Here is a 22,025-nt window from a genome sequence, read left to right on the forward strand (position 1 = left end):
TTAAATAACAACTATTCACAAGTCTAAGACCTCACCCCCTTTCCATTAACTGCTTATTACCTGTCCCTATAACAATAAAACACTTATTCAAATTACATCAACTTAGTTTCAAAATCATACAGTGGCTGTCATCGTCTGTGTCTTTCTTCTTCTGGCTGAAGATCTCCCTGGGTCATCTTTCTTTTTATTGTGAAGATGTTTCATATGAAAAGATACTTTTGACAGTGTTCCAATGTCTTGTCGCTCTCTCTCTTGATGGCAGTTGCTCTGTTCGATTTTCGAAATGGCTGGCTTTTTTTTATATCCCCGATATTGGATTGTCTCATTGGTTTGATGTTGGCAAAACAATGAATTCAAACTCAATTGGGCGTTAGTATCTTGGGGCATAATTTAAACTGATTGGTCAAATTCAAAATGTCATCAAAATAGCAACCAACTCAGGTATCTTTCTCACAGTCAACTATGTTATATATTTTCCATTTTTCAGTGCACTGAGACTGTTCTTGCAAGCTCTCACAGCATTCACTCTCTCTGAAAGGTACAGTTCACACCTTCAAACTTCATAACAATAAATCCAGCTATGGTTTTTTTCTAATCCTGTAATCCCTTGTCTTGTCTAGATCTCATGACGTTTCAAAACCCCAAAATCTTCAAGTAATTAGATTAGATTACTTACAGATTAGATTACTTACAGTGTGGAAACAGGCCCTTCGGCCCAACGAGTCCACACCGCCCCGCCGAAGCGCAACCCACCCTTACCCCTACATTTACCCCTTACCTAACACTACAGACAATTTAGCATGGCCAATTTACCTGACCTGCACATCTTTGGACTGTGGGAGGAAACCGGAACACCCGGAGGAAACCCACGCAGACACAGGGAGAACGTACAAACTCCACACAGTCAGTCGCCTGAGATGGGAATTGAACCCGGGTCTCTGGTGCTGTGAGGCAGGAGTGCTAACCACTGTGAACCTTGGAATTTTAATGACAAAGTCAGTAGAACTATCTGTACTGTATTCTCAGGTGTTTAAAGGAGCAAGCTGAATGCTGGAATGTTTTCGGAGTTGTATAATACTGTAATTTAGTGGTGACACAAACCTGTATTAGGCTACTACTTCAGAAATAATATTCAGTTGTTAACTTGTGGGGTTTTTGTCATGTATTTTGTTGGGAGATTTCCATGCCCACACACTTATCTACAGGAACCCATGTGTTTGAACTGGCCAGTTGATCTACCAGGCATGCCTAAAACAGCCCATATGTAGGCACATAAGGCACTGCCACCAGTCTTGGACTAATGATCATTAGGAATGTGCAGAGACCACTGTTGGAGAAGTGTAGATAACTTGGGAGGGGTTTGGGGTTGAAGGAATTTACAGAAATAAGGCCGCATGGAAACATTACAGCACAGTACAGGCCCTTCAGTCCTTGATGTCGTGCCAACCTGTGAAACCAATCTGAAGCTTATCTTTCCTGTACATTTGCATTCTCATCCATATGTTTATCCAACGACCCTTTAAAATGACCTTAAATTTGGTGAGTCTACTACTGCTACAGGACTTACCACTACTACTACTCGGAGTAAAGGAACTACATCTGTCCTATACCTATCACCTCTCAATTTAAAGCTACATCCCCACGTGCTAGCCAACATCATCTGAGGAAAAAGGCTCTCGCTGTCCACCGTATTTAACCCTCGGATTATCTTATATGTCCCAATTCAATCACCTCTGAACCTTCTCTCTAATGAAAACAGCCTCAAGTCCCTCAGCCTTTCCTCAGAAGACCTTCCCTCCATACCAGGCAACATCCTGGTAAATCTCCTCTGAACCTTTTCTAAAGCTTTCAAATCCTTCTTATAATGTGGTGACCCCCAAACTGGACACAATACTCCAAGTGTGGCCACACCAGAGTTTTGTAGAGCTGGAACGTGACTTTGTGGCTCTGAAACTCAATCCCTCTAGCAATAAAAGCCAACACACTGTACGCCTTCTGAACAACCCTATCAATCTGGGTGGCAACTTTCAGAGATCTATGTATGGACACCGAGATCTCTCTGCTTATCAACACTACCAAGAATCTTACCATTAGCCCAGTACTCTGCGTTCATGTTACTCCTTCCAAAGTGAATCACCTCACACTTTTCCACATTCAACTCCATTTGCCACCTCTCAGCCCAGCTCTGCAGCTTATCTATGTCCCTCTGTAACCTGCAACATCCTTCAGCACTATCCACAACTCCACCGAAGGAGGAGGTGGTTTAATGTGAGGTCTTGCTGAATGAGAAGCTGCTCAAGGTGAGCAATTACTGAGGGGATAAATGAATGGAGCTTGGTACACATTGAGATATATATTCAGTTACTGAGGGGATAGGTGAATGGAGGTTAGTACACGTTAAGATATATATTCAGTTACCGAGGGGATAGGTGAATGGAGGTTAGTACACGTTAAGATATATATTCAGCAGAGTTAATATTCACGGTTACTTACCGTGGATACTTTCGATGGTCACATCTGTTGGATGGTCTGTTACATTAACATGTGATCTTCGATATGCTGTCCGCCCTCTACTAGTTATCAAGTCATCGATACCACTTTTGTTCTAGCATTCAAAAGACAACAACAAAACAATGAGCAACTAAAATAAACAAATATAAGTTAATATACTGTAAAAGAAAACCCATGGAATCCTGAATCTAAATGGCAAGAAAAGCAATAAAACTCCAAATATCACATACCGACTTCTGGAATTCCGGGTAAAATGTCTAACTCATTATTCTGGGTAGACACAGCTTAAAACCTGGTGTTACCAACCTCCAAAACAGATGCCTCTCCACCATATGAGCAGTCTCCTGTAATACCCGAAGCTCATCATCATTTAGAACAAGCTGACCTGCTCAGTAAGCAGGTTTTAAACATTCACTTCTGCTATGAGTCCAGAGATGGGTGAAGCAGAAGCTGTAATGCAAAGATTAGAACAACCAGTCTTACCACAACTTCAACCCAAACTCTGGGTCAGATGTGTGGATGATACCTTTGTAATAATTAAAAACACAGAAATAGAGAACACACACCGGATCATCAACACCACACTCACAGGAATCCGATTCACTAGAGAGGAAGAAAAGGACAACCAACTCCCATTCCTAGACGTGATGGTACAGAGAACACCGAACGGAGAATTCACCACAAAGGTTTACAGGAAAGACCACACACACAGACCAAGTCCTAAACTATGAAAGCAACCACTCCAACACACACAAAAGAAGGTGCATCAAGACACTGTTCAAAAGGGCTACAACACACTGCAGCACACCAGAACTGCAAAAAAGAGGAAGAAGAACACCTCTACAATGTATTCGCCAAAAACGGATACCCGCGCAATTTCATCAACAGATGCCTAAGGGAAAGACAACGGAACGAGGACATGCCACAACCCAAAGGACTAGCCACATCAAGAACATTTCTGAACTGACAGCCAGACTACTATGACCACTAGGACTCATAACAACACACAAACCAACAGCCACTCTCAGACAACAACTCACCAGAACGAAAGACCCAATACCCAGCATGAGCAAAACCAATGTAGTGTACAAAATCCCATGCAAGGACTGCACAACACAGTACGTAGGGTAAACAGGAAGGCAGCTAACGATCCGCATCCATGAACACCAACTAACCACAAAACGACATGACCAGCTATCCTTAGTAGCCACACACACACAGATGACAAGCAACATGAATTCGACTGGGACAACACTACTATTATAGGACAAGCCAAACAGAGAACAGCCAGGGAATTCCTAGAGGCATGGCACTCATCCACAGATTCTATCAACAAACACATCGACCTGGACCCAATATACCGGCCACTGCAACGGACAGCTGGAACTGACAACCGGAAGCGGCAGAGACAGGCCACTATAAATGCCGGAGGAAACATCACAGAAGCGCTTCACAGGAGGCTCCCAAGCACTGAGGATGTCACCTAGACAGGGGACGAAACGTCTGTAACACAAATTCCCAGCTCGGCGAACAGAACCACAACAACTATGGACAATTTAGCATGGCCAAATCACCTAACCTGCACAACTTTGGACTGTGGGAGGAAACTGGAGCATCCAGAGGAAACCCACGCAGACAAGAATGTGCAAATTCCACACAGTCATCCAAGGCTTGAAATCAAACCTGAGCCACCATGCTACCCTTGGACCAAGCTGGCATACTTGGTGCAAGAATACAGTCATAGAGATGTACAGCACAGAAACAGACTCTTCAGTCCAACTTGTCCATGCTGACCAGATATCCCAACCCAATCTAGTGCCACCTACCAACATCCCTCCAAACTCTTCCTATTCATAAATCCATCCAGATCCCTTTTAAATGTTGTAATTGTACCAACCTCCACCACTTCCTCTGACAGCCCATTCCACAGACACATCACCCACTGTGAAAAAGTTGCCCCTTATGTCTCTTTTATATCTTTCCCCTCTCACCCTAAACCTGTGCCCTCTAGTTTTGGACTCCCCCACCCCAGGGAAAAGACTTTGTCTATTTACCCTCTCCATGCCCCTCATGATTTTATAAACCTCTAAGGTCACCCCTCAGCCTCTGACACTCCAGGGAAAACAGCCTTACCTTATTCAACCTCTCCCTCTGGCTCAAATCCTCCAACCCTGGCAACATCCTTGTAAATCTTTTCTGAACCCTTTCAAGTTTCACAACATCTTTCCGATAGGAAGGAGATCAGAATTGCACGCAATATTCCAACAGTGGCCTAACCAATGTCCTGTACAGCCGCAACATGACCTCCCAACTCCTGTACTCAATGCTCTGACAAATAAAGGAAAGCATACCAAACGCCGCCTTCACTATCCTATCTACCTGTGACTCCACTTTCAAGGAGTTATGAACCTACACTCCAAGGTCTCTTTGTTCAGCAACACTCCCTAGGACCTTACCATTATGCGTATAAGTCCTGCTAAGATTTGCTTTCCCAAAATGCAGCACCTCGCATTTATTAATAAATTAATTGCCATCTGCCACCCCTCAGCCCATTGGCCCATCTGGTCCAGATCCTGTTGTAATCTGAGGTAACCCTCTTCGCTGTCCACTACACCTCCAATTTTGGTGTCATCTGCAAACTTACTAACTATGCCTCTTATGCTCACATCTGAATCGTTTATATAAATGATGAAAAGTAGTAAGGCAAATAAATTGAAAAATGCACTGAGTTCTCATCAACTTGTCTCTGCTGTGAAGTCTGACCTTGGTTTGAGAGTTGTCTGGACAGGCTGTGTTGCTGCTGCTGTAGCCTGATGTGGGGTTGGAAAAGAGACTAAGACTCGATCCGCTGCACAAACTGCTTCTGCTAACTACGTTCTTCACCCTTCCTTTCTCCTGTTGAAGGAAGAAGTCCAGCAGACATTCAATAGTTAATGTTCTGTGTAATAAACAGCTCAACAATTCCATTACTGCTGTGAGTTTAAGATTAATAAGAACAATACACGTGAAAGACCTGGATAAATCACACACATGCTGAAACACTTTTACATTAGTGGTTAGATAAATAATTGTGACAGGTGGAATATGTTTGACTTTGTTATTTTCAGAGGTTACAGTTATTCCTTCATTCAATTCTCATTGTGATGTTGATCTTTCCAATAATGAACAGTTTAACAATGTTGCAAGTTAATTTCCTCTAACTACAGTTTTTAAAATGCATATTATTTACCTGCACTGGCAGAATTGTTTGAAAGTGTTCATTAATGAGATTGTGGTCAAACTCATTACAAGTTTAAACTAAATTCTTATTCGTATACACAATGCATTTTAATGTCAATAGACTATGGATACCTGGTGCGTACACCATTGCCCCATTCGATTTGCTATCTCCCGAGGATTACCTTCAATATCTGTGTGATCATCTGTTGCTGCAATCGACATTTCTCCATCTCAGTCCTTGCACGGAGTTTATCTGTGGCCTTTGCTATTTCCATTTTTGCTTCCTCACGTGCCTTCTGATAATCTCTCAATAGATGCTCAATCTCAGAAGTGCTCTCCTCTCTACCCTTCACAGCTGCTTGAGTTCTAGAGAATTACAACAATTTATGAAGCACATAAAAGGTAGGCAGGTCTTTCTCTGTGTACATTAAATGTATGATTTACAACAAGGCTGCAAAGCCTATAGGTACTGATCGAGATGAGGTACCGATAATCATTCATTCTCACCAACTGATGAAATGATGCTTTTAGATAATTTAAAGCTCCAAGTAATATTCATTTCTCCTGAATTTCAAATCAGCAGTTCACATACAATCTCTAAAGATTCCTACATATTTTACCTTCCCTGGAGATGCAGGGAAACGGTTAGAAAAATTAGTTTGGATGGGGCTACCCGGCATTGGAACCAGAATTGTTTTAATTTATTCCAGTGACTTGGACTGAGATGAAAGTTGGTCACATTTGGGAAAGCAAAGCAAAGCACATTTTCACTGAAAAGTGCAGCACAGGAGGAGGCCATTTGGCCCACTAAGCAGTGTATGTTTCTCTTACAAGCATTTATCCAACTTCCTTTTGAAAATGCCGAGTGAATCTGCTCCACCACCCAATCAGATGGTGTGTTCTGAATTCTTCCCATTTGCTTTAGGCAATTTTGCCACTCGCCTTAAATCTACAGCCCTTGGTTGTCCACTGGACATGATTTACCATTTACTCTGGCGAAACTCTTCCTGATTTAAACACTTCTATCAAATCCCCTCCAAGCTACTTTCCTCAGTTGTCCCAGTCTATCCATGTAAATGTTATAAATCTTCCCTGGAAAGATACAGGTAAATCCCCAATGAACCCTCTCCAAGGCAGGGATATCCTTCCTGAAATATAATGCACAGAATTGGACACAATACTCTGATTGAAGCAAAACCATAACAATTTTCACTGAAAAGAACACCACAGAAATTTTCCACTGTGCATTTTAGCTCTTCCTTCAAATCAATCTATTCCATGACCCATTCAGACAGTGCATTCCAAATTCTAACAATTCTTCATTCAGCACAACCTCTTACTTTTACACACTATGTGATTATTTATAAAGCTTGACGAACTGCTATGTTAAACTGCCCTTTAGTAACCTCTGGGCTTCAGAACTTCTCACACATAAAAGTTAGGTTTCAGAAACAGAATACTTTTCTCCACAGCAGTGCTCCAGCTGCACTGGTCTAACCATTTCTCAATGAAACTTCCCTTACGTAGCCAGTGACTCACTGTGTGCTTTCCACAAGTTCTTGGCGTTTTCGCTGCAGGTAATCCCTGTGTGCGCTCGGGTGGTCTTGATCTGCGTGGGAGGTGGTTGGACACTTTTGGCGTCGTGAGGTTAAATATTTCTGAGGGCTCAGGCTACGGGTCCTTCTGAATTTCTGTAGTCTTTCATTTCTCTCCTTTCTCAAAGCCTTTATGGTTTTCATGTGCCTGTTTTTAATGTGTAGGAAAAGGTAGAGAATATTAGCATTTTTATATTGTTGGTACACTTTAAAGGGTAACTATAAACTTCAGAGTTAAAGGGTAGGCAGGTCACTGTGTAAGACTGTGTGCGTGTGTGGGGGTACTGTCAATGGTATCTTGAAATACAAAATGAAATTGCTGGAGAAATTCAGGAGGCCAAGCAGCAGAAATAGAGGGAGAAACAGAGTTAGCGTTGAGGGCGGCACGGTGGTACAGTGGTTAACACTGCTGCCTCACAGCGCCAGAGACCCGGGTTCAATTCCCGCCTCAGGCGACTGACTGTGTGGAGTTTGCACATTCTCCGTGTCTGCGTGGGTTTCCTCCGGGTGCTCTGGTTTCCTCCCACAGTCCAAAGATGTGCAGGTCAGGTGAATTGACCATGCTAAATTGCCCGTAGTGTTAGGTAAGGGGTAGATGTAGGGGAATGGGTCTGGGTGGGTTACGCTTCGGCGGGTCGGTGTGGACTTGTTGGGCCGAAGGGCCTGTTTCCACACTGTAAGTAATCTAATCTAATCTAATCTAAACTTCTTCAGAAGTGAAGAGAGTTGATGAAGGAATGAAGTTTTTGTAGGAAAGAGGAGGAGCAAGTGGAAGAGAAGGGAAGGTCAGGGGAAGTTTAGGGCAGATTAGATATCAAAGATGTCATGGAACAAGACACAAAGGTGGCTGTAATGGTTGTGGAGAAGATAAGACACAAATCCAGAGCAGGCAGACATGACAGAATAAGGATGTGCAAAACTATGAAAAGCAAGATATAGATTAAGGGGAGTGGGTGAGAAGGGGAAAATATCAAAATGGAGTGTAGAGTCTGAAGCTGTTGAACTCCATGTTGAGACCAGAATACTGTAAAATCCCTAAGCAGTAGATGAGGTGCTGTCCCTACAGCTTAGAGGATTTTGGACTGCTAATCTAACCTGGCTCTTTAAGACACTGTTCAGGTACTCACTGAAAGAGCAAAGAATCCTTGTGTTAATGTGGTATGTCGGTGACCAGGCCTGGATGAGCAGGTCAGACTCCCTGTGTGCTCATTCACCAATAGTGGTGCCAATAGGGGGAGAAAATGTACAAGGATTGTAAACTGCAAACTGTGTAGCTTCATGACTTCCAGCAATTCATCAGGGTCAGGGAAATAAGGAGGGGTGAAAAGGAAATGCGAAGGGGAAGGTTATTAGGAGCTGCAATGGAATAAATGAGTAAATGACAAAAGATGTAAAAGTTAAAAATCAGAAATGACAGTCTCTATGGCAACAATCACCAGTAATCTATGGCAGGAGATCACTTTTGACCAGTTGGTTCTGGGTGACATTGTATTCACATCACATCATGGTTGTATCAGTTACAGAATGTGTAGCTAGGCAGTGAATGTAAATACATGATCATTCCTGACACATACCTGTCATACAGCTTCTGCCTTATAGAAACATTTATGTCATCTGCTGATCCACACTGAAGTACTCTTAACAAAGCATCCGTTTCCCCCAGACCATAGTTCAGCTTGGCTTCAGTGAGCTCCACGGTCAGTTGGTGCTGGTTGAAATCCAGGTACATTCCTGACATGATCTCAGCACGCTCCTGGCGCAAGCTTTCAATCTCCTTCTGCCGTACATCCTGAAGCTCAGATTGGAAGTCTGCCACTTCGGTCATCCTGCCTTTGGTTTGCTTTTGCTTGGTCTGTCTGCGAGAACGAGTGACCTCGCTGATACCACTGCTTGTTGACAGAGGTCTATAATGAACTCCAGACCAGTTGCAGAACTTGTTATGCAAGGGTAGGTCTTCTGGGCCTCTGCAGCCAGCTGTCCTAGAACTGGACACTGGTAGCCCATTGCAGTCAGACGTGGAGAGATTCTCATTCAGAAGCATTTCTGTGTTGCATTCACTTGAAACTAAGGACTGGGCATCTTCAGTGGTAAATTCAATTGTCTTTTCACTCATAATGGATGTCCCAGACACAGAATTACAATCATTTATGGAATCATTTTGGCTTGGACTTTGATCCTGTAATGTTCTGCTCTCTCGCTCCTGCAAATCTATACCATTTTCAGAAAAAGGTATTTGCTGCACAGAAGGCATACTGGAAGATCTATGAAATATCCTTCTCGACAGTATTGTGGTATCATCACTTTTACTAAGAGTGGGAGTACAAGAACTCAGTGCAGGATTATGGTATGCTGGTGAAAAAGCAGAAGAATTTTCCAGTTTCCTTACTTCAGTGTTTGAGGTAGACAGCATCTGAACACTATGAAGAACCAGTTGTGACTCGCTTTCCTTTGACTGTGCTGAGTTACAAAGTGGCACTTGTTCACTGTGACCTACTGTCATTGCGTTTTTTTCCCACTGCCGACTGGGACCTGCATTGCAAGCCCTTGCTGATTCCGAGCTCGGAGATGAACTGAGTGAACTGGACTGAACTCCATCATTGGAATCAGCTGTACTCTCCCACTGAGTAGAGCTTGACAAATCATTGGAGGCGAATTTATTTTGCTCATGAAATAGAACCAAAGACACACTGTTTGTTTCTACCCTCTGTTCACTTTCTGATTCCATTTGTCTGAAGTTAATTTCGTGTTGCTGTTTTTCATTTAAACCATACCAAGAAGCAGACCTAGGCTTTCTTTTCCAATAGTCAGAATGCCACAGTCCACCTTCGGGGCACTGAAATGACTTGCTGCAGGACCTCCAGCTTGCAGACCCAGCTTCAAGTGTCTGAATAGGGGATGAGGCTCGGTCCACTAGATCAGCTGGCTTTATATCAGCAAAAGCAGCTTCTTGTCTAGCTTGGAAACCTTGTGAAAAACTCTTCTTTTGTCTATCCTCCAAGACACTGGGACTATAAGTTTCCAACTTTGGAAATTCTGATGTACTTTCCAAAGAGCTGACGCTTTTTATACATTGCGTGAAATCACTGAGCACTGACTCCTGTGATGCTGTTGCAACTGGTGAATCACCTGGACTGATTGAACAAACTTGTGAAGAGTTTGATACTAACTTCTGGGTGTCGAGTGAGACAGGGGTTGAGGTCCTGACAGATGACTTTCCACCTTCTGTGGAAAGAGAAGAACATTGTGACTGGCGATGTCGAGTATTGAGATCTGACACACCACTGCTCTGCTGTTGCTCCTGCAGAGTTAATGTCACATTAGCGTGTTCCTGAGACATGTTAACATCTGAACCAATCACTCTCACAATAACATTAACCTCTGGAGAGCTCAGCACTTCCTTTCTTGCATTTTCCAGGCCATCTTCCTCTGGACTGAGAGATAAGGTTTCTGTCTGAATGGCTACATCCATGGCTGTCTGAGTACAGCAGTCTGCAGTTTTGGCTGTTCCTGATGCACCAGGCATTTGATTGGATGGTGAAATAATTTCATTCAGGTAGTTTGTGTTTGGACGAATGTTACCCAGCAGCTCTGTGGTGCTATGGAGAAACTGTGAAAGATGGGCAGACAAGTTCTCAAGGTTTGACCAGGGATTTTGTGGTTTGGGTGTCTGTGTCAGAGTTTGGGTGCACTTTCTCTGTTGTATTGACCTTTGCTGGGTCACTCCACCTGGTGTTTGTGTTGCTTGGTTGCAGGTGAATTCCAAAGACCCATCGGAGGCTGACTTTACAGAAGACTCTGTTGGATAGAGGAGTACAATTTCATCAACTTGTGATCTGGCATCTTCAATTTCACGGTTAGGGCATGGAAACTGTGATGAGCAGAAGAATGAAGCAGGTATTGATTGATCAGACAACCTTTGAAAGGTCTCAAGGTCACTGGGGTCAGAGGATGCAGCTTCCGAAGTCTCATCTTGGAAGTCACTTACATTACTTAGCGTGTCAGATATTGCTCTTTCATTGACATAACAACTTAAATGTGAACTAAAGGGAGAATTTTGAACATTCAATCCATTGTCAACACTGGAACATCTCATAACCCTATCAGGACTACTGAGTTGTGATTGGACATTGCGCACATTGCTTGTGCTTCCAAAGACACACTGCTTCCAGTTGGCTCTGTGCAGTTCATTACATTGCCACTGGTGGACATATGGATTAATATCACTGGAAGCAAAATGCATCAGATCTTTCCCTTTACAGAAGCTCATTTCTTCAGGAAGGTGCTGCTCTTTGAGCTTTCCTTCTGTAAACATTCCCGGATGAGACTCATAAGATGTTGCTGAGATCTGATGCTTATTGCTTTGCTGTTTGATTCCTTGTTTACAAGGGGAAACTACCTCGGAATGGACTATTGCAGACATGTTGGAATCTGGATTTAATGAAACTCTCTCTCCTACAAGGTCAGACCGAAGATTTAGTTTTTGACAAAGATTCTCATGCATATCCTTTCCTGTGCCTGCTTCCACAACCTGTTCTCTGTATGTTGATACTGCAGCATCACTTGAATTGAAAGCATCAAAAGAGTTTGTGATCAGGGCTGCAGTGGGGCTGTACCCACTGGAATCCTGCACTGGTGGATCCATGTTGGATGAGGAGATGTGGACAACTGGTGCAGCTTGTTTCTGTTTCAATAGTGGGGACCTCATCTCTTCAAGTTTAGCACCAATTGTATTTACTGAGCCTTTGCCTTTACAAATACATGATTGTGACTTGCTATTATCCCTCTGACACCGTCTGCTTCGAAGCTCTTTAAGTGAAAGGAATTCAATGTCAACTTCTTCATCTGAACTCGAAGAGTCCTTTGTTACATCTATAATTGGCTTAGATCTCATCCTTTGTGATTTCTTCTTTAGAACATTCGTCGTAGTTGTATTGAACCTCTCACCTGAACCATCACTGACCTCAGTTACTGAAGAATGTACAGAACAATTACTGCGAGGAGAGTCTGAAAGTGTTAAGAGATCTGTGGCGTGACATATTTGATTCATTTCTGTACATTTGTTGCTTGTACGCGACTGAGGTCCTAATTTTCCAATTTGTTTACATCGGACTGAACCCTCACTCTGTTCTATTTGGATAACTGACAGATCAACACTTTCTTGAAAGAAATGTTTGTTGTATGTTTCAGTAACATCAGGAGTTACACCAGCACCATTCAGATCCTTTGTTTGCAGTTTGGCCTCAAAACTAAGTTTATGTTCAGGGGTGAACTGATTCGGAGTCTGCTGTAATTCTGTTAATTGCTTTTTCTGATAGACAGATGTGCAGAAGTTTGTGTGGCTGTGACTGTGGTGCATTTCTGATTTACATTCTGATGTAGCAGGCTCAACCACTTTCTGAGTCCTGGTTTGAACACTGGGCTTGTTACTGCACTCTGGTGCGTGTTGAGGTATGAAGTCAACTTTGGTGGGAGAGTGGGACTTTTTCTCGTCTTTTACATGGGCGGAGACTTCATGATTTTTATTGGCACCTCCACTGCAAAGCTGTTCTTGCTTAGAAGCACTCTGTACACCTTGCAGCTGTAACTGTGCTTCTTCATACCTTTCACTTCCATTTACCTCCTTCTGCACTGACTTCTTATTGGCTGAGTCAGGTATATTTTTATCATTGCCGTTCTGAGGACACCCAGCTGTTTCAGCTGTCTTACCATAAGATGCAGCAGATTTTTCTACCAGCTTTGAAGGTTGTTCTGATATTGCTACAAGCAAATTTAATGAATCCTCAGTTAGCTCTGAAGTAAGATCTCCATCAGTCAAGCTCACTGAAGAATCCTCCCCTTGCCTTCTGCAATCCAAGGTGATAGGTTTCTGGTGCCTAAATGATTCAGTGAAGCTCAGTGGTGTGAATGTGTGTAACTGGTCAGTATTTGAGAAATTGGCATCCTGGCACTTAATTCCTGTTGCTAAGAGAGAAGGATCTGTCAAGCTGGGAGTGCTCAAAGATTGCTCTTGGATAGAATGCTGAAGCCCTTTTGAATGAGAATAGTTTTGGTCCATTTCTGATGCAGGGGGCTTCGTTAACAGCTCAGAAGAATCCAATGCACTTTCCAGGGAATTTAGCCCAGTTGTTGGAGGCATGATGGGATTTCCATCACTGGCTTGTGTCTGAATTTCAATTGGTTTTTGCTTGTGAAGACACAACCTCTGTTCATTTGAGACCTCCTTTTCTTCTGGTTTCACCAAGGGAGATATGAATGATGTGCACCCCCTTGCATTTGCTTCCCCATGCTGATTCTCAAGTGAACCTTTCAGCGATACTTCCAGTTTCCCACATCCAACCTGACTTTCACGTGACTCGAGCCGAGAAATTTTAACAGCTTCACTTTGGTTTTCGACATGTAAGCCTGACAAAGCTGGACTGCGTGTGTTGGGATTGTGTAAAAATTGATGGACTTTAAAAGCATCCTGCTTTTGAAAGGAGTCCTTGGCATCTACAATGCCTGAGCTTGGCACAATTAGACCAGAATAAACGACACTCTCACAAGTTTCCTGCTTCCGATGGGTGACAGCCTCAGCACCAACCTTCACCAAATGGTGCAGTACAAACCTGGCCTGGTCTGAATGGTCTGCTTGCTCATCAATCTGGAAATCACTCACATTAGAAATAGCTGGGGTATCAAGTTGGTACCACATTACATGTTTACCTATCACCTCCTTTAACACTATACCCTGACTTGGCAATATGGTCCCTGCTCCTGAACATTCATCCTTCCTGGAGAAAGTGCTGTCAGTTTGACATTCACTTGCACCAGTGTTTTCTCCACTGATTTCCTTAAGATTGTCTTTACTGATGAAACAGGACTGAGTGGACTCCACAACCTCGCTTATATCTTGCTGTACAAGTGAGATCCCCCTTGGTTGTGGGGTGTCTGTCTCTGGGATGGTTTCTATTGGCTTTGGAGTGGAGATCGGCTCTTCATATAATTTACCTTGTCCACTGTTCTGCCGTAAAGGAGTGGCCTTCGAACAGGTGGCTCTGTCAGTCATGGCTATACTTTTAGCTAACTGCTGCTGTGTAATATGTTTACAAAACAATTCACAGTCCAGTCTCCTCAAATGTAAATTCTCATCAGCTGTAGAACCAGCCTTACTCGAAGTCAAACTAAGTTCGACAGAATCAACCACAAAGTTGTTCTCTGGTGGCACTGGCAATGCTTTGAAATCCACAGGTGCATGATTCCCTAATTCTGCTTGCACACATTCTGGAGTTGTCTGCAATTGCTGATTGGTGAATGAATGTCCATCAATATCCCACAGTGAAGCTGCCGAACAGACTTCACTCCCTTCAGAGACCATTGCAAACAAATCAATCTCTTGAAGTGTCTTACAGTCTGAGTTTTCAATTACAGGCAGCGCTTTCTCTTGAGAGAGACTTTGTTCTTCTTCGTTAAAGCTATTCATGCAACTTGCTGCTGACTTTATACTTCTGAAAATATCTGCAGAGTCCTGTTCCTTTATCTCACAATCAACTTCCCCTGTTGCCGAAGTAATGACAACGTCCTGTGGTATATCCTGGGAATATCTGTCTGGGAGGGTTTGTCTAATTTCAGTTCCATGTGCCATACATGTTGCAAATCGAAAGCTTTGATCATTGGAAGAGCAAGTTCTATTAGTTACAAGAGACGTTTTGGTGGAGACTAGATGTTCAGTTTTGTTTCTGCTGAAGCTTAACACATTTTCTTCACACATAATGTGCTGCTCATTTCTGGTTGCAGATTCTTTTGAATTTGTGCCCATCGGGTCATCATTATTAGCAAATGTTGGAGGTGACAATGGGTGCAGACAGTTTTGCTGGGAACTGTTATCAGTTCGCAGGTATGGTATTGATCTGTCCACAAGCTGGCAGGCAGATAGTTTGGTTTCTTGATTGTCATTGTGAATAAACAAAGCGCTTCCATTTTGTTCAGCTATATTTTTGGTTTCCATAGAGATTTTACTTTCCGTTAAACTTTTGACAGGTTCACTGTTTTTAGGCATTCTCTCTGCAGTTTCAGGTTTAGGCATACTGGAGGGTTCATTGTTCTCACATTTACCTAGAGTGCAGTCAACCACTGTGAAGGGCAACTGATTATCCAAAGTAACTGCTCCATAACTTATGTCCGCTGCATTCCCACCATTAGCCCTGTCTTCAAATTCAACAACTACATCCTTCTCTTGAATCAAGTCCATGGCATCTCCTTCTTCATTAGATTCAAGAATTATTCTGCTCACATCTTGAACATTATCAGTCAACATTTCATTCCCCTTAGCTGGATACATTAGTAGATCAGTTTTCAATTGAAGTTCACAATCATACTTTGATTCTATTTCGTTTGAGGATGTTTTAATATTGTACTCTGTTTCCAGATAGCTCTTGCTTTCTATCCCAATATTCTGAGCTGCCACAGCATTCTCTTGCTGAGATGGTCCTACTGCTTTTCTTGTATGACCAGCATCATAAGAAGCATTGATCTCACTATGAAACGCTAGACTTGATCTGGCCATTGAGTTACAAGCTTCTGTAACTCTGTAAGACCAATCACACAACTGAGATCTCTCCTTTGATGTTTGACCTAATACATCTTCATTTTCTGTAACACATTGGGTCACACAGGTTTGTTCTGAGCTATATTTTAAAGAGTTGAAGCGCCCAGATGGCCTGTCTTCTTTTATTTCTGTTGCCTTTTGCGATGCTCTTACTTCATCACTGTCATTCTCATTCAATTGTTCAAGATCCTCACTACAAAAGAACAATACTTTATTACCTTCTTTTCCAATTTTAGCTGTACATTCACCTCTGTTTTTATGTAATGTGAAAAGTTCACAGGCTTTGGAGTCATTTACTAAGTCGACACTGGTCGTTCTGGCACTACCGTTTATTTTTGCCACATTGGACCTTCTCGTTATCAGAGACGTCTTTTGAAAATAATGGTCAGTTGTTCCAGGATTGCTGCCAAATTTCTCTGCTGCACCATTCACTGGACTGTTACCCTTGGAGTTGTCTTGTTCTCGACAGTCAGATGCCACTCCACCCCTCTGAATGGGCTCTGTACAAATAACTCTGGTCTGACCATCATCAGCATCCCCAAAGAGCACTTCTCCTCCTTCACAGGCAGTTGTCTGAACATCTATGGAAGTTCCGACAGAATAAACCTGCTTTTCAACAGGGACTTCACAATCTCTAGGTTCGCCCAGAAATCCAGCATCTGTCATCATTACTGAGTCTTCAATCAAATCTGATGGAGGGCTGACACCAAAATAACATAGATTGCTTTGAACTGCACCATTCACCATGTTATCTTTGTTCAGTTTTGCTTCACTGACGTTGTCAATTCCAATTTCTTCATAATCTAAGAAATTTGTGGCAGAAACATAATCACTTCTAAATCTTTTTTCTCTTACGTTGCTTTCTTTAATAAATTGGACTGTTTGTAAGTCAGTGGCCACATCATTCTGGTTGACATCTGTTTTTTGATGGTCATGCACAGATTGGTTAACTTCAGCTTTCGATCGGCTCCTATTTCGCTGAGTATTGGTCGATTCCAGTTGGTACGTCATGCTTTCTTTTATAGAGACTCTCTCCGTGTTGGGACCATGTGACGTTTCTGATTCTTCTTTAATTAGCATGTTAATATTTTCAGGTTCTTGGATAAAAGGCTGATGCAGGTGATCCCTTGAAAGAGACTCAGCAGGAATGTTGTGTTTCTTTGGAAGTGTACAATAGGCACTATTCAACTTTGTCAGAATATTGCAATCTAGATTAAATCTGTCACAAAGCCTGCTCCCAACATTTGTTTGCGGTTCTTCTGTATTAAAATTGGGAACACTTTGCCCACATGTAGGTGAAGTTAATTCAGTGGTTTCTTCTGAAAGTATATTCGCACACTGCTGATCCTGTGAGTCACCATTACATGGGTTGCCTGGATAGTGCAAGCAGTCTTCAACATCAGGATTGCATGAAATCTTAGTCGCCTCTTTGTCATGACCTTTGTTTCTTAATAAAAATTCTTCCTTTTTGTTTGACACAACATTACTCACAACACTTTGTTGCAGTGAAATGAAAGGTTCATCATCAGTTGTCCTGAGTTCATTGATCTTGCCTTCAGAATCCTCTGGGTTGGCTGCAGCCTGTAACAGAGCTTCTGTTGAAGTATATCCTCCATCATTCCTCAACAGATCTCTATGGTTCTTTGGCTTCTGGACAGCAATATTTCTTACTGAACTGGCCAATAGATCACAACTGTCTTTTCCTTTGGTCACAGTACATTTTGTATCTAGACTTCCCTGCATTATAAAGGATTTTGCAGTTTGCCTGACTCTTTCAAGGTTTAAATTTGATTGTTCCGTTTGACTATGTCCATCTTTCATTAAAGCTGAGAGAACACTGTCTGAATCTTTATGTTGTATTGCACTAAATTCCAAAGAAGGTTTGGTCTCATTCTGCATTAAAGAGTTTCCCAGAATTATGCTATCAGTGAGCAAGCTAGTATCTACTTGGCCATTTTTTTGTATGTATCCAAATTCCACACTGGGGTCCAGAACCTGTTCCAATGGCCCACACACCAGTCCATAAGGACCACTGGAGTTAGAAATAGTTGGAGGGCAAGAAAAATCGGATAAGGTTTGGGATTCTGATTGTAGTGTGGATTGTTCAGTCCCAGAAATGACTAAACTCTCAAAGCCGGATGAGAAATTGGTTGTGTTCACTTTTGAAGCACTGCCCCTCATATCACATCTTCTGTGGCAAGTTTCGTCATCGAACAGATTGCCCTGAGACTGTGTGCGCATTGCTTCTGTTTCTGTGATTTGTTGTTCTCTGTTTGCTACCTCCATTTCTGAGCTAACATTCTGCCTGGAAGCAACCACATCTGTACCAGCTGATCTAAGTTTCAAACAAGAGTCAGTCACAAAAGACTCTCCAAGTTCTTTAGATTGTATTAATAATGGATACTGCTGTGTAGTAAAGACTTGATCCGGCACATTACTATCTTGTGTCTTCCTTGCCAACGCATGCAGAGTTTCTATTTTCGGATTTCCAACCATTTCAGTAACATTAACCTTAGGATGTTCAGTACAACTTGGATCTGATGTCGTTACTCTATCAGTTCTAAATGTACTGATGAGATGCGCCTTTTCTTGATCTAGTGAGTTGTCTTTGTCTTCAGTACATGGTGCATTGTCCTCTCTGAGATTAACAAATGGAAAATTACAGGTTCCATCATACTGTTGGCAGTCATGTGGTGGACCAAAGTTAAGCACCGGGCGAATCCAAATTCTTTCATCCTGCTCTTGTGAAATTCCCGAAACACAAGTGTCACAAGCTGAATCTGCCTTTAAATTACTCCTGCGACTGGATTCACAAGACGACCAACCATCTGTCACGATCACAGAGTCCATATCATTTCTATTAGGCTCCAGATTTTCCAGTCGCGTATTTTTATCCGTGCCTGTAGTTTTTAGTTCTGTGTTACTGCTCAAATAAAAATTCAGCCTTTTTAATCTCACAGCTCCCATTCCCTGGTTTTTATCAAGTTGTGCTTCTGAAGCCTGGTGGGCTTTAGTTTCATCACCTTCAGTCCAAGGTAGATTCCAATACATTTCAGCTGGCATTTCATCTGATGCAGTTGATTCAGCTGAATCCATTCCGAAAATGTCACTTTGCCCTTTCACATCCGCTAAGCTGTTCAGAGAAATACTTCTCCCTCTGTTTGCAAGGTTGAAACCTGTTACTTTATTGTACAACACACTAACATTCATCATGCCAGCAGCTAGTTTTGTGTCCGTGTCCACCAACGAATCTTGGGACATCTGACTGTCATCACTTCCACTACAATCGTCATGCCATTCACCTTGGTGAGCCTCCAACTCTTCATCCAGTAACTGCTCTTTTAATGCGGTTGCATAAGCAGAAGACAGAGAATCTACAGAGTACACACTTTCACCATCTGACGTTTCCTCTGTGCCTGACCAGTCCCTTAGTGAATCACGAGCAGCCGTGGTAATGCCAGCATTCAATATTTTGTCACTGTGCCACTTGCTTGTCTGGTCAGGATGAGGCACTTGTTCCCAAAGATTGACCAGTGAAGAAGCTCCCTTGATGGGATGCTGACACTGGCTCAGGGAAGACGTCCTCATGGCACACTCCTTGCAGACTCTTTTAGCTCTGCTCAATCGTCCACATGGTGGCTTTTTACAAACTCTGGACGTATCGCCAACATCCATGAACATACGCTTCCATGAGAAGTCCTGCCTCATGTCTTCATTAGTTACTTTAAGTAGCTTGTCTCTGTTAGTTTCAACATCCACCAAATCTGGTACAAGTATCCTTGTCTCAGACAGCATGCAGCCTGATGAATGTTTATTTTCAGGAACTTTACTGCTGACTTGTTGGACTTCTGGGTGTAGGTCATTCATGTTATCCTTTTGTGTGTGCTCTTTATCAGTGAAGTTTCTGCTTTCATTTGGTTCTGTTATGGCTTCAGGCTTGGAGACGTTCTCATACCCAACTGCCTTTTGTTTCTTGTGATTTTGACCCCAGGCAGGTGAAACAGTCTCACTCCCTCGTTTAAAAGCTTGCTGCCTTGAATTGGACAAACCCTGTTTTGGAGATGAACCCACTGAGTGAGACTCCTGTGTCGAACTGTGCCACTTCTTTGTTTGAGGTGACGTAGCCAAATTCTTTCTCTTCAGGAAATCACTGTGAAAGAACAACATTAGAAACCTTAAATGTAATTACATCATTGGAAAGTCTGATTCAAAAATTACAGTTGATTTCTATGTCATTTCTAATTACTTTTGTGACTCAGTTTATTCACAGTTTTTAATACATGTTCCGAGATCTGGTTATCTCAAAACTGCATCCCACATTGCTGGTGGTGTTAGTAGTGGTTCAGTGTGTTCTTTTGAGTCAGAAACTTGTGGGTTCAAGTCTCACTCCTCAGACCAGAGTGGACATTTCAAGGGCAGTATTAAAGGAATGCTGCACTTAGATGTGGTTTTAAATGAAACTTTCAACCAAAGTTCTCAACTGTCCTTCGAGTGAACATAAAGGATCTTCCAGCATACTTTCAGGAGCACGAGAGTTTTTAATATTTACGGTATTTATCCCTCAGCCAACAATCTAAAAGGAATAATCTGGTATTGAACTCTTTGATATTCATGGGAAATTGCTTTATGCAAATTGGTTGCCGTCTTCCTTCCTACACTACAACAGAGACACAATTCAGAAGCACTTCACTAGATGTCATGTTCTTAGGGATGTCTCAAGATTGTGAAAATGATATGAAATACAAGACTGCCTGACATTAAATAGTTTAAAAAAAATCACACAACACCAGGTTATAGTCCAACAGGTTTATTTGGAAGCACACTAGCCTTCGGAGCACCACTCCTTCATCAGGTGATAGTGCAGGACACAATTCTAAGGCACAGAATTTATAGCAAAAATTTACTGTGTGATATAACTGAAATTATACATTGAAAAATACCTTGATTGTCTATTGAGTCTTTCACCTGTTCGAATACCATGATAGTTTCACTTCTTTCACATGTAAATCACAAAACCTTTTTTAAAAAGTTGCATTCTCAGGTTAGCTGCAACAATGGGCATTAGCGAGACAATATGTTGAAGGTGTTAGCCCCCTGTATTCTCTGTCTATGCCATGATGTTTAAATTGATTCTAATCTAAAAAGTGAGATAACAGAGTTATGGGCAATGGGACCCTGTGTGAGAATCTCTCCGGCTATGTTGAAGGCATCTTGAAACCTATTATGCAGGGGATCCCCAGCCTCTGTCGCAACACTACGGATTTCTTACAGAAGCTCAGCACCCACGGACCAGTCGAACCGGGAACATCCCTCGTCACAATGGATGTTTCAGCACTCTACACCAGCATCCCTCACAATCGTGGCAACAGGCTCAGTATTCAACACCAACAACTGCCAATCTCCAAGCACTATCCTACAACTCATCTGCTTTATCCTCGATCACAACATTTTCACCTTTGACAACCAGTTCTTCATCCAGACACATGGAACAGCCATGGGGACCAAATTTGCACCCCAATATGCCAACATTTTCATGCACAGGTTCGAACAAGACTTCCCTATGCAGGATCTCCAACCAACATTATACACCAGGGACATTGATGACATTTCCTTCCTCTGGACCCATGGCGAGGAGTCACTGATAAAACTACACAGTGACATCAACAAGTTTCATCCCACCATCAAACTCACCATGGACTACTCTCTACTATCTGTCTCATTCTTGGACACATGCATCTCCATCAAGGATGGACACCTCTGCACCTCACTCTACTGCAAACCCACAGACAACCTCACAATGCTACACTTGCACCTGGAAGTACTCAGGGATGCCCTCACAAGAACAGGGTATGATGCCCAAGTCATCGACCGCCAGTTCCGACGTGCCACAGCAAGGAGCCGTAATGACCTCCTCAGGAGACTGACATGGGCTGCAACTGACAGGGTACCCTTCGTTGTTCAGTACTTCCAAGGAGCTGAAAAACTACACCATGTTCTTCGTGACCTGGAACACCTTATCAATGAGGATAAGCACCTCGCCAAAACCTTCCCCACACCTCCACTGCTCGCTTTTAAACAACCACCAAACCTCAAACAGATCATTGTTCGTAGCAAGC

The 22,025-nt window shown here is 42.6% G+C and overlaps 1 protein-coding gene across 3 annotated transcripts in view; it reads right to left on the reverse strand.

Moving 5' to 3' along the window:
• The window catches only part of stard9 (StAR-related lipid transfer (START) domain containing 9), a 282,626-nt gene that overhangs the window by 9,121 nt on the left and 251,480 nt on the right, over positions 1-22,025 (reverse strand). For all 3 annotated transcript variants that reach the window (XM_072569468.1, XM_072569469.1, XM_072569470.1), the window contains 5 exons: positions 8,900-20,059; positions 7,270-7,473; positions 5,913-6,096; positions 5,275-5,406; positions 2,494-2,605 (listed from right to left, as the gene is read on the reverse strand). In XM_072569468.1, the coding sequence (XP_072425569.1) occupies positions 2,494-2,605; positions 5,275-5,406; positions 5,913-6,096; positions 7,270-7,473; positions 8,900-20,059 (11,792 nt within the window). The remainder of the gene's footprint in view (positions 1-2,493; positions 2,606-5,274; positions 5,407-5,912; positions 6,097-7,269; positions 7,474-8,899; positions 20,060-22,025) is intronic.

This window comes from Chiloscyllium punctatum, chromosome 4 (assembly GCF_047496795.1).
Source record: "Chiloscyllium punctatum isolate Juve2018m chromosome 4, sChiPun1.3, whole genome shotgun sequence".
Taxonomy (NCBI): domain Eukaryota; kingdom Metazoa; phylum Chordata; class Chondrichthyes; order Orectolobiformes; family Hemiscylliidae; genus Chiloscyllium; species Chiloscyllium punctatum.